The following is a 13835-nucleotide window of genomic DNA, read 5'->3' as shown; positions in this document are numbered from 1 at the left end:
CTCTGGCTTAAACTCCTCAGGATTTTTTTAAATTAAGATCAGTGTGTTTGTCATTTTATGTGCTTAAAAGCTAATCTTTTTTTCCCTCTTTCGTTCTTTCTTCCCTTCAGATGTGTGTGCGCTGAGCCTCAGAACCCCAGCAACGAAACGTTGCGGATTTGGGGGAATATGAATAAGTCTGCGGAAACTATTGTATGGAGTAATCTTACAGTATCTGTGAGTATCTAAAAGTTATATATCTGTATGTTTAAAAAGCAACAACTGACAACCATGCAGTACTTCATTAATGTATCTCATCTGGCTGCTTTCTCACTTTGAGCAAGGACTGGTTTCTTAAAAAATGTATTTCGAACACTTTTATTCCTCCAATAATGTTTTAAGCAGTCATTGTACTATTTTTGATAAGCGATTCCATGACATTAAATTATAGTATCTTAAATGGCTGCCTGAAGTAGCCACTTTAATACTGCAGTCTTCTTTCTGAAGTGCAGATGAATGTGGTGAGCTGAATAAAAAGGGGATATAGTTTCCTTCAATTTCCTGCAAAGGATGGATAAATATTTTTTATAAGATGTGGAGACAGAACTTGAAGTTAAAATATGCCAGCAGACATATTTCTTAAGTTGATGTTAGACATCGGTATAAAACTCACAACAGAGATAAAGTGAGCAAGTACCTAAAAAATGATTATTTGGAAAACTGAAGGTTAAAAGAAGATGGGAGGGCTATTTGAAAGAGTAAGCCTTAAAGCATTGCTTTCTGAACTTGATATTTTGCAGCCACATCTGTTTAATCCTTTGGGATTCAGTCACTTAAACGCAGATGTCTATAGCCACTTTGCATACCCTAGCATCTGGTCTACACCCACATTTTATATGATTTAGATCTGCTGTGGATTTTGTATTGCATTTGCTAGATTTGTATGCCTCCTTAAGCCTTCTCAGAATATATAAAATTAAGATACGTGTGTCTGGGATCTTCTTGAGCCTAGAGGCTCACACTGAAATTAGGATGTGTTCTGTACAGCAAAAATACTATTAAAAGCCTCAGTGTTGTAGTAGAGTTTTAGCTGTAGTGTTTCCTATGTACCAGCAATGGCTCCTAGTCTGCCACAATTACCTAGGAAGGCAATTTCTGCCTTCTACCCAGAAGTTAATTTGTATAAATCCTTTAGATTTGTTTATTTTATATACTTTTTTCTTGAATGTTTTTTTCTTCCCATGGGCAGAACTGATCCAAGACTTTGTGGTGCTTACAATCAAAATTGGTAGTTAATGGGGAAAATTTTTTCATAGGTTACTTAAAAAAAAAAAATTAAAAACTAGCCTGTCAAAGGACTAGACTGCTCCTTCCAGCCATTTGCTTGATTAGCTTGTTCATTCCTGGTACTCTGGTCTGCTTTTAATTCTTCACTTGGCATTTCAGTGAGATTTGGGTAGGGGTTATCTAAGGATTTTTTTTTTTTTAAATTTCACTAATTTCTGTTATTTATTGTTCTACTGTACCAGATTTTTTTTTTCCTTTAACCGTATCAGGACAAAACAAACTCAAGAATAAAGACGTGGAAGAAACTGGGGAGATCTCATGTTCATGTTCATCAAATTGAAAGTTGATGTTGGATAATCAGCTTTCCTGGATTTAGTCCTCAACATTTATTTATACATTCAGTCTTGTCGTGCTTTGAGAAATAGAATAGAAATGAGGTGAATGTAAAAGATGAACGTTGGGGCATCTTGCAGCATTTTGGAATTCTGAAATGAGTAATTGTTACAGTGGCTCTTCTGCAACTGACAGTATACAAACTTTTGGCATTTTAGGATGAGGTGCTGGTGGGGGAGGAAGGAACCTGTTTTTGGATATTGTGGACATTTTTGTGTGTCTTCTATTGGTAGGGTTAAAAAAATAGGTTGGATATTGTACACGACTAGAAATATAATGATTTTCTCTCTTTGCAGGAATGTTTAGAATTTCATGGTGTGTTTCATGGATCAGCTTGTGGCCATCATGGACCATATATTCCAGATGTTCTCTTCTGGTCTGTCATATTATTCTTTACAACGTTTTTCCTCTCCTCTTTCCTTAAGCAATTCAAGACCAAACGCTATTTCCCAACTAAGGTAATTAGATATGACTGTTATTTTGTACTAAATATATCAGTATAACTTAACAGAGTTTATTTTCTTTTATTTTGCTCCAGAACATTGTTCTGAGAGTACAGCTTTAACCACATTTTTAAGAGAGAAAAGAGATTAAAAACAAAATGAGCTAATAATTCAAAAGACACTTTAGAATTTTCTTACAAGAAGAGTAGAATTTTCAGCATTGAATTTCTTTTACTCTGAACATTAGAATACCTAAGCGTTTGTCTTTCCATATTAATAGGTATTGCCAGGTATCATCTGGAGTGATTAATTTCACACAATTCCCTCTCATCGAGTCGTACAGAACAATTGATCGCTTTCTCTAAGCCGATGATGTCAGAGTTCTGAGTGGTTCCTGAGGGAATGACTATTTCTAACAGATGTTAATATCATGATTAAAACTTATTGGTTATCCCGGGACTTATTTCTACTAGCCAAAATTAAGGAGGTAGATTTTTCTCTGAACCTCAGTTCATACCTACAGTGTGTTCCTAATGCTTAAGAAAGTCATCCTTGAGAACAATTCAGTGTTTTACTGAATTAAGCTACAAGAAACTAGGTGTGATGGACCACCCTCTTTGTAGGCCAGAGGGAACAAAGATGAGAAAGGAGTTAATTTGGAGCAGTTTGTTTCTTGTGGTAGTTAAATTCAGATGAGATTATCAGATCAACAGTTGTACAGAATACTCACCTTCTCCAACTTCGTTATTCTGGCAGGCAGCTAAAATATAAAAAAGGAAATAAACATGATATTCAGTCGTGTAGTAGAGTATAAACAGCCTTTGGTATTCATAGGGAAGAAAATTCTCTTTCTATACGTGCAAATTGTAATGATGAAACAGCAAGAGATAACAGAGATCTTTTCTTTATAGGTGCGTTCTACCATCAGTGACTTTGCAGTATTTCTGACCATCGTAATCATGGTTTTGATTGACTATCTTGTAGGAGTACCTTCTCCTAAGCTTCATGTTCCAGAGAAATTTGAAGTAAGAAACAAAACCTTTTAAAATAAAGTTTTTTTAATTCTTGCAGTTTTGTAGGCAATAGAACAATGGAACTGAATTGAAACAGGAATTTATTTTTTTTGATTTAAATTGTAATTGTTAATCTCTCTTTTCTGAGTGTATGTCTCCTGAAAGAAAACACTATGCTTTACATTGCAGTATCACTGAAAAGGATGTATCCTTTTGATCCTTTTGTGCAAATGTGCACAAATCAAGGAGTGCAATGGATTGTTTTATTTTTTTATGAAAGTCTCACATTCATGTTTAACAGCTAGTCAATCTTTTCGTCAAAGCCATGGGGAAAAAAAAAATCTAAGCTCACGTTTAATAGACTATTGACCTGTTCATTGTAGCTAATGTTTGTTGCCATAAAACCTGAAGTTTTAGTGAATTAATACTTATTTATTTTATCAGCCCACAAGAAAAGACCGAGGATGGTTCATAGATCCTCTTGGAGGCAATCCTTGGTGGACACTGCTGATAGCTGCGGTTCCTGCTTTACTCTGTACCATTCTCATTTTCATGGATCAACAAATAACAGCTGTTATTATAAACAGAAAAGAGCATAAACTGAAGGTAAAAGTCTATCCATTTTCACAAGATTTTTTGTAAGTTGAGTTTATTTTAAATCAGATTCATTCTGTAAGTCTGTGAAACATTACCAGCAGCTGCTATGTAACCATACATATTGACTAATGCAAAGAACAACTCTAATTTTTGGGGGCCTTCCAAAGTCTTTAACTTTTTTAGTAATATGTTATTTACCAACTATGTTATAAATTATGCATAGTATAAATAGAAACTTTATGAAATGATTCATTTCTTTGCTTAATTTTACAGAAAGGCTGTGGTTATCATCTTGATCTGTTCATGGTTGGTGTTATGTTGGGTGTATGTTCTATCATGGGTTTACCATGGTTTGTCGCAGCAACTGTCCTGTCTATAAGTCATGTTAACAGCCTGAAAGTTGAATCTGAATGCTCTGCACCAGGAGAGCAACCAAAGTTTTTGGGAATCCGGGAGCAGCGAGTGACAGGATTGATGATTTTTGTCCTGATGGGTCTTTCAGTGTTCATGACCTCTGTGTTAAAGGTAAAAGAGTTTATTCCAAAATACTGTTGTTGTTGTTGTTGTTGTTCTTTGGATTTTCCTTTTGTGATTTATTTTTTTGTGATGTTATCAAGTTTTATTATGTTAAGCAAAACATGTCTAGACTCATTATCAAGTTAGTTGAATAGAAACAATGGAGGAAGATGCAAGAAAACTGAACAAGCTAGAAGTGTAGTGAGTAGAGAAAAAAGTGGTCTTTGTCCGTGTTACCTGATTTTCTTGCTAGCAATCTTTTTGAAAAATAGTGTGATAAAGTCACTTGAACAGAAGTAATGTAATATGGCCAAAGAAGCAGAAACACACAGTACACGAAGTGATCACCAGAAATGATATTGCTCACTTTTCTTTATTTTCCAGCTTTTTAAACTGCCTTTGAGGTTTAAAGTGTTGAGATGACCTTACACAGCATCATGGTGTAATAAGAGATTCTGCAGGTCAAATTGTGGCCTCAGCTGACACTTTGCCTCTGAATTTATATCAGTTCAGTAAGCTTTTTGCTCAGATAAGGGTAAAATAAGTTTCATTTCTGTTTTGTTGTGCTGACTTTAGTAGTTAGGAGAGAAACAAGTAAATCAATCTTTTGTCAAAATAGCAGTTGTGGCATTAGAATTGCAAAATGGCCAATACCTGTAAAGAATTTTGTGGAAGTCTCTTTAAAGATAGATCACAACTCATTTCACAAACAGGTAGCTTCTAATGGCTGTTTAAGATTGGGTAATGGGAGGAAATAAATCTATGAACACACAGCTATAGTTTATTATTAGAACTGTATATTATAATTTTTTAATAACCGATCATTTATGCTTGTTAAAGACCATAGAGGTCTGAATAAAATAAAGCAGTATTTAAGAATATATACTCAGATAAGACAGTCTCTGGTAGAAAAGCTACCAAGAGCTGAGCTGCATAATGGAAACTGCCAGATTCAAAAGCAGAAATATTAAAATAAATTTATTGTTGCCCAAAAGCACTAAGTAAAGGTGCTGATTGCTGAAGCCTGATGTTTATTGCACTTTTAAACAACTGATTCTTGGAAACTAATACTTTAATTTGTTGTGGGATCCCGTGTAATAGGAATGGGATTACTACAAATCACTCTATGAAATACTTTTCTTTTTCACTGTAAATGGCTGTTAGTGTTCAAAACAAAGAAGTAAGACAAAGGCTTGAATTCTTAAGCTGCTGTGCTTTTGTTCCATGTACTGATATATGCTGATTTAATGCAGAAGTTAATGCTAAAGAAGTACTAACATGTCAAATTATATAGCTCATGGTGAAGACACTGTCTTCTATATATACACACACACTAATGAATCCCTAAGGCATAGTTTTATTCCACACTATTTTAAGTTTCAGTAAAGGCTTTTGTTCAGGCTTGATAGCAGCAGTTTTTATTAAGGCTTCCAATTACATCTTGATTGTCCTTTATTCAGATCTTTCACAAATTCAGGAGCAAAGCAAGTCTCATCTGCTCTGTGTAGGCTGCAGAGGCTTGATGGAAGTGCCACTGAAATCAGTGAACAACTTTTAAGAATATTAGTTTAAATCTTACTATTGGAGCAATGCTTAGCTCTGAAAATTAATAGATTTTTATAGATCAGTAGGTATGGTTTATTTTTTGCTTCAGCTGATCCTGAAATACCAGCTTAGTGGAGGGGGGGGGGGGAGGGGAAACACGGCAAGATTTCATATGGCAGTTTCATAGTAGTCTAGTAGTCTCAATACAGTTCTTATCAAGTAGTAACCTAAACCCTTACCATTAATATAAGTATTGGTAGCAACCTAGAAAATGTTCAGTCTGGACTGTCCATTCCTTACTACTTTTTTTAATCATGATGACAGGCTTACTAGCTCTATGGAAAGAACACAGGTCCTTTCCCACCTCCAAGCTTTTATTGCTGTTCACTGCTACATTTATTCTCTCTAAATAGAGCCTCAGCTTGTACAGTTTCTTCACATAAGTAAAATATGATGTAAAAACAGTTAATGTATTTCACTAATATGGACTGCAATGGTATATCATGTTGATTCTGCAAGTAACTGATGCTTTTTCCTCTGCAGTTCATTCCAATGCCAGTTTTGTATGGTGTCTTTCTTTACATGGGAGTTTCTTCATTAAAAGGCATTCAGGTAAAATCTGATCTTAAGGAACAATTTGTCTTTACCACTACTAGAAAAAAGGGGGATGCATTATTTTGCATCAGCATCAATAAAGTAAGCCAATATTGTCAGAGTAGGATAATTTCCTAAGTGTAATGTTTAGTGTTCTTGCCATTGTCTTCACTTCTCAGTTTTTTTGTGTTTATTATTTTAGTAGCGCAGCTGAACAACACATTTTCTGAAATACTCAAAAATGTTGTAGTACTAAAGGTTAAGAGGAAAACAAAGCAGGCCCCATCCCCACCTCCTTGAATTTTCAGTGTCCTTTGTTAGTATTTTAATTGGGATAAATTTATCTTTCTGGAGTATCCTAAAATGTTTGTTTTGTTTTGGAGGGGAAGAAAATGATTAATTGAAGGATGTTTTTATTTTTCAATGCAGTTTTTTGACCGTATAAAACTTTTTGGAATGCCTGCCAAACATCAACCTGACCTGATATATCTACGTTATGTACCACTCTGGAAGGTCCATATCTTTACAGTTATTCAGCTCACTTGTCTTGTTCTGTTGTGGGTGATTAAAGCCTCTGCAGCTGCTGTTGTTTTCCCTATGATGGTAAGTTATCTGTTCTACAAGTTAATCATTTGCCAAGAGTGTCTGCATCATCATCCAGTATCTCCTCAGAATGTGTTACTACCTTAAGAGGGAAGGGAATGGAAAAGAAACAAAAGAACTTTAGGAGTTGTTCACTTTTGAAGCATGAAGACTTTTTTTATATGAAGATTTTTCACTTCTTGAAAAATAAGTAATTCAGCTGTAAAAAGCTACGAAGGGGAAATGATCCAATGTTTCAGTAAGGTAAAAACTAGTATTGTAAAAAAACAAACAAACAAACAAAACGGGGGCTGCAGTTAAAAATACTGAACGTACTAAAAGTGGATGTACATTTTTTTTAATTTCAATAGTTTAATATAAATTATTCTGTTTATCATTCCCTTCAGGTTCTAGCATTAGTGTTCATTCGCAAGCTCATGGATTTATGTTTCACCAAAAGAGAACTTAGCTGGCTAGATGATCTTATGCCAGAAAGTAAAAAGAAGAAAGAAGATGACAAAAAGAAAAAAGAGAAAGCAGTAAGTGTAAAACTACTCAAACGGAGCATGTTATAAATCACTAGAAAGTGCTTAATGACACTTAAAGGACTGTAAGTGCCATGAGCATATGACTTTATAACCAAACTTACATTTTGAAGTTCTCCACTAATGAGATTTAATGATAGACAGCAATTACTGGCAATTAAGGAAAGACGCTAATTCGAGGATGCTATTATGGGTTGTAACTCTTCTTTGCAATGAAAATTAGCAAACGGTTTAGAAAGAACCATTTCTTGGTACAAAATGTTGTTGCCTTTGTTTTCATCAGGTGTGAAGGTGGGTAATGGTTGAGAAAGAAACACAGTGGAGTAGGGATCTACTCTGCTTAAAGTAGAGACAAAACTGTTTACCATATAAGGGGCATTCTGCTTGTGTTTGTGTGCAGAGTGGTAGTTAAAAACAACTGCTAGTTGGTAATAATGCACTTGCATAATTTCTCCATAAAAGTCTCCACTAACTGTACACCAACAAATTCTTTTAACTTAAAAAGTAACACCCCCTTCTGCAACTTACGTGTTTGTAATAAAAAAAGGAAGTCTTAACTATATGTCTTGTTTTAATCAGAGTACCTAAGGGAACCATTCTGCCCCATACCGCTATTGAAATACGTTGTCAGTGTGAGAATTGTTTTATTTCTGCTACATGACTAATTTTATCAAATGTTTACTTGAAATTTTACAGGAAGCAGAGAGAATGCTTCAGACAGGGGACAATGAAAGTGTACACCTTCAATACGGCGAAGGAAATGTCTTGAATTTTCCCGTAAAAACCCTAAAATACAGGTATAATAAAATGCAGGACTTTTTAAAAGGTTTTGTATCAAATGATGTGATTTGCTTCATGCTGAATCAGTTGTGTATGAGTTTAATTTTTTTTCCCCAAGCCTGTCACTCAGCCTTGATTAGGAAGTATTAAGGTGTATCTCGTGGTGTTAAGGTGGCATTTTTGTTGGTTTATTTTTTTCATCTTTAAAACTGCATCTTAATTATAAATTTACGTGACCATCTTGAACAGATCAGATGACTCAATTTCAACCAGCTGTACTCAAGGTGAAGAAGCTTCCTTGGTCAGTTTTCATGGAGTACTTGTGTGCTACTATGCATGAAATACAACTAATAGCATCAGTTGAGCCATATATTTACCAGCCACTTGGATTTTTCAGACGAAGTCTGTTTTTTTTTTTTCTTCCTCACTAGTATTAAGGGTGCCTAGGTTAAAAAACTGGGCTTTAGAAGTCTATCCTGACCTGGGCTGGGAACAGGCAGATTTTGGGGTTAGATAGATATTCCTGCTGTGTCCTATTGCCTGCTTTAAGAGCAGGCTTAATCCAACTTTATCAACTCAAATGACAATGACACTAAAACATTTTGTATCAAATCGAGATGCTAATTACTCTCACAATAGAACTATGATTTCACCAACTGTGTGTTTATTTGTTTACTATATATTTTACCATCTTGCATCTCGTGCGGATTCCTGAGTTTAAAAAACAAATAAGCAAAACAAACAAAGAAAAAAAAATAAAAAATAAATAAAATTGAAATGTTTCTGTGCTGATTTGAAGAATTTGAAAGATCTTATCCCCTGGGGTAGATTCTGAAGCTTATTTGTGGAACAGAACAAAATACATACCTACAGGCAACACTGAAGTCGTCTTTACATGTAAATGTGTGAAGCTCATAGGTTTTGAAAGCTTACCACCACCTGTGAGGCTGAACTTCTGCAGGAGGTAAAATGAAAAGGTCCAGATACTGAGATTTACAGATTTTTACTACTTTTTAATCTCAATTGAATTACCAGTTTCAGATTTTTATTAACATCTACTCTTTTGCACTTGATTATTTCCTGGAAACTGATAAAAATAATTCTGATCTATGAAAACATTAGCAGAACAGTATGATTAATTTCATTTGTTCCTGAACACGCTAAATAGTTTTCTGAAGTTACAGATTATTCAGAAAAGAGATGTTCACAATCTTGTAGTGATATCTATGTGAGAAACTGTTTTACGATAAGTGATTAAGGCTGCACAAGCGAGTTGAACTTTTTCAAATTTTTGTTTAAATACCTTTGTAAGTGGTGAATTCAACTTGTGGCTGTGTAAATATTGAAGGAAGGCGCAACTGATGTAGCTGATGAGTGACAATAAGTATAATGCTGTTGCAAGGTATTGAATACTAACCAGAAAGTATGTTTGTTCTTTAGCCTTGATCCCTCAATTGTAAACATATCAGACGAAATGGCCAAAACTGCACAGTGGAAGGCTCTTTCCATGAATTCTGAGAATGCCAAAGTAACCAGAGCTAACCTGAGGTAGCTATAATTACTCACGCATTTTCTAACTGTCTTGTGTGTAGCAGCTTATAGCTGTGCTCGTATTTCTTGAAATACATCTCAAAAAATGAGCATACATGGTTTATAGATTTTGCATTTACCTTTCAGTTACAAGAAACTTGAATTTGAACTTAATTTTTGGTTTCTATTCAGAAATTAAACAATGTCTAAGGAATTCTAGTTATTTTGTTAAATGTATTATTATAGTTTTAAAGCTACACTTAATTTAACACAACTGTATGGTACTCTGATGGGTTTATGGTTTCTAGAAGCTTTATTATTAGACTGTGTATGAGCATGGGAATTGTTTGGTCCTGAATATTACAAATGCCAGTGGGAATAAAAGGTAAGTCCAGCACTTCCACTGATGCTAGGGTCTTCCCTGGTTTGGTGTTTTTCTTGTGTGTTGTCGTGTGCCCCCCCCACTCCCCACCCCCACTTTAAATATCTACAAATGAAACCTGACTGAAATATCATCTTTGCTGTGTAAGAAATATACTTGAATAAAGTGCTGTGTTGACTGTTACGTATAAAATGTTTGATAAGCAACCTTTAGTAATGTGAACCATATCTCAAATGATCATCTTTGCTTTCAACAGCCCTGAGAAGCCGGAAAGTGTGAAAATAAATGTAGAAGATGCACCTGTTGTGAAATACGTGGATGCTGAAACATCTTTATAGAACTGAACCAAGGGGAATTAATTGTGTGTATTTGTGCGTGTGTATATATCACTGTAGGGTATTACACCATTGAAGTGTGATTTCCAACTTAAGTAATATGTATTTAATTCTGCCATTGTTTAGGGCACTGTAGATATGCTTACATAAGGAGAAGATTTTCCTACAAGTCAGATGAGTGGTAATCACACTTGAGCTATTTATTTTATCGGAAATTTTATTTTCATTTTTAAATAGGAAGATTGTAATGAATGCATATTATTTTCAATAATCAGTATATGCATAAAAGTTAAATCAGCTTTTGCTGATGATTACTGGTCCACATTGCTTAGAATTTTGCAATACCTCTGTTTATAATGTGCGCAACGGAAGTTTGTTTTCTGTGCAGGAAATTACTGCTTGTTTTTGCAGGGTATATTTTTTTATGTGATTTCATAGATCAATTATTAATGTGCTGTTAACATGAACTACTGTGTTTTATGTCTCCACTACATGCTAATGTTATTTGGATTCTGTCACTCATATTTTACAAACATGGCCTAGAGTCCTAAGTCAGGTGGCTAATTAATCCTTAAAATATATGTAAATACTCTGTTCTGCTACTATTTTTTTAAATACACTCTTGATTTTTCATTGTCATTCAGTAGCAGTATGAGTGCAGTAACTGTAGTTACAATCCCAAGTCAGTATTTGCCATTCTGGAAACTCCATGTTTACACAATATAAATTGGATTTACAGACAGCAATTTGGTCTATAGGAAGTTATACATACTTGCTACGCTAGCACTCTTGAATTGTTTTCCTGTTTTTACGTTTTCCACTGACTTTGAAAACCTGATATACTCAGCTGTAAGACTGACACTTGAGAGTATTTCTTGTCCTCATCAAAATCTTTTTCTTACTTAATTCATTTTAAATTTCACTGTGTATTTGATTAAATTTGCCATGGTTTAGTTCTGTTATAGTTTATGATCAGTATTATTTTATGAATTACAAATTGCTTGTGGTATTTGCTTGTACAGTTCTGATCTCCTCCATTGTAAGGGGCATATATGATAGCACACCAACTTAATTTTAAACATTTTATTTATTTTAATTAGTATAAAATTTTATCATGTTAGAAGAATTGAAAAAATAAATATTCATTTATTAAAGTAAACGGGATTTTGGGGGGCTCACTGATTAAAAAAAAATGTAGTCAGTGCATTTTATTGTACTTATTTTCAAGGTCTAGTGTTTAGCATTACAATATCTCAAACGAGAATTTATGTGTAAATGAAAATCTTGATTGCTTACCTGCTGCAGTGTCCATTATTTTTTTTTTTTCTTTTTGCCTTATGCCTTAGTTTCTTGACTTTATTTCCTGAAATGTTCTATTTTCTGAAGTGATACCAGCCCTTTTTGGATGTATTACAATGGCTTTAATTGGGATCTGTGCGAATTTCAAACCGAGAATATGGCTGTTCGCTTAATTCTGCTTTTAGCAAAATTGGGAGTTTTACCATGGACTGCATGGTAGAATTCTCAACAAAAGCAAAAGGAGAAGATTTTGGAGGAGGGCAGAGTTCATATGAAAACACCACTTGAGGTGGAATTCTGGTGCTCTTCAGAGAAGTGACACTTGGACAGAGAAGATGATTGTATATTACAAAATGAACCAATCAGTGAGAATAAACGGAAATATTTAAAATCAGCTAAGTTACACGCACTGTTACCTTTTGCTTTACATATAATGTAGTTGTTTTTGTTGTTGTTTGTGTTCCATTTGGCTGAATTGATAAGGCAGTTTACTAAAAATCATAACGTACAGCAATATGAGTAGTCCTACCCAAACTGTCATGGTGAAGGTTCAGGTCAGGGAAAAAAAACACAAGTGAGGTCTGCATTACCAAATTGACTAATACTGTGTATGGTCTATATTGATGGTCCTTTTTCCTTACATAGCAGTGTAGCTTGTGCCTTACCTTGAGTATGTGTTCTTTGAGAAAATACCTATGTTTTCCCTCTAGTCAAATTGAGATGCAACTAAACTATGGCAGAAGGTTTTCCAAAACTTTAGCATTATCAAAAAGAAAAAAAAGTAAGCCTCAGTTGTTGACAGTTGGTTCCTAGTGAATCAAAGAGGGAAAATACTATTTTGAGCAGTTTACATAGTGTTATCCACAGTACATTACTCATGTACAAGTCTTCCCGTTAGTATTTTATGCTTCATGTTCACAGCCCTACAATGATTTCCAAAGACCTCCCCCCTCCCCAAAAAAAAAAAAAAAAAAAAGTATAAGCCTCTTAGATTTTTAACTCTTTAATGCCAGAAATCAGGGTTCCCTGGTGCTGCACATCTTTTATCTGGCTTCTTCTGAAGGGTTAAGTTTGGGCCAATATTAAAAGAAGTGGGTATTTCTCTAGTGGATTTTTTTTTTTTTTAAAAAAAAAAAAAAAGCCCACGTCTAATCACAGTATTTCTTCATTAATTGTGTAGACATTTTAATCAGTGCCAGAAGTACCATGACTTGCAAAGCAGTTTACAGTGACCTTTAGTTCCAGTGTTCAAGTGTTCTTTGTTCGTAGCATGTTACGCTTGCACTTTTCCCACCCCACACAAATATAAGAAGACCTGGTATTAAGTGCATAAAAACCCATTGATAAGTTATGGTTAAGTAATTTGCTGCTCATTTTACACCACTTCTGCTTTAAATTCATGCGTAGTATTAAAGTAAAACAGCTAATGATATAGTTGACAGACCGTATGTAGATTTATGTTTTGCCTTAATGGGTACAAAAGAACAGTGATAAATACTGTGCACTGATTCTTTCATAGGGATTAAGCCCTATAAAAATTAAGCCAATATATTTCCATTCCAACAGTCAGAGAAAAATAAACAACCCTGCACTTTTTTTTTAGATGCCTTGGTTTCCTGGAATGGAGCTTAGTGCTACTGTGTATCTGGCTGCAGAGCCACCTCAGGAAGTCCCTATTTTTTTTTCCCCTTTTCTTTTTCTAATTTATTTATAAATAAGAATGTTTACATAAAGTGTAGGTCTTAATTTTGACCACTCCATTTAAATTATCGTCTAAAATATTTCAGAGAAAATGCAGTCTCCTGTTTAAATTATATTCTACAAAATCCTTAGTACTTTTCATATGTATTAAAATTTTATTCTGTTTACATATGCCCGATTTCATTTTACTTTCTTCCTAGATTAATTTTGCAGCTGTAACAGGACATCTTATATTGTTATTCAATGAAATGTTCCAAATTGCCAAGTTTGTCGTTGTAAAGCCTGTTAGGATAGAATTTGGTCCCCTTGTGGGA

The 13835-nt window shown here is 34.4% G+C and overlaps 1 protein-coding gene across 8 annotated transcripts in view; it reads left to right on the top strand.

Moving 5' to 3' along the window:
• The window catches only part of SLC4A7 (solute carrier family 4 member 7), an 88132-nt gene extending 75357 nt beyond the window's left edge, over positions 1-12775 (top strand). For 6 of the 8 annotated variants that reach the window (XM_035316697.1, XM_035316698.1, XM_035316699.1 and 3 more), the window contains 11 exons: positions 111-216; positions 1956-2117; positions 3014-3127; positions 3560-3721; positions 3986-4237; positions 6317-6385; positions 6797-6970; positions 7357-7488; positions 8191-8291; positions 9715-9822; positions 10443-12775. In XM_035316697.1, the coding sequence (XP_035172588.1) occupies positions 111-216; positions 1956-2117; positions 3014-3127; positions 3560-3721; positions 3986-4237; positions 6317-6385; positions 6797-6970; positions 7357-7488; positions 8191-8291; positions 9715-9822; positions 10443-10524 (1462 nt within the window). In that variant the 3' untranslated portion in view covers positions 10525-12775. Of the gene's footprint in view, positions 1-110; positions 217-1955; positions 2118-3013; positions 3128-3559; positions 3722-3985; positions 4238-6316; positions 6386-6796; positions 7066-7187; positions 7229-7356; positions 7489-8190; positions 8292-8523; positions 8576-9714; positions 9823-10442 lie in introns of those variants that run through there. The other 2 variants (XM_035316701.1, XM_035316702.1) reach the window with 2 other exon arrangements.
• The last annotated feature ends 1060 nt before the right edge of the window (positions 12776-13835 follow it).

This window comes from Oxyura jamaicensis, chromosome 2, assembly GCF_011077185.1.
Source record: "Oxyura jamaicensis isolate SHBP4307 breed ruddy duck chromosome 2, BPBGC_Ojam_1.0, whole genome shotgun sequence".
NCBI lineage: Eukaryota > Metazoa > Chordata > Aves > Anseriformes > Anatidae > Oxyura > Oxyura jamaicensis.
This window is presented reverse-complemented; position numbering and strand designations above follow the sequence as displayed.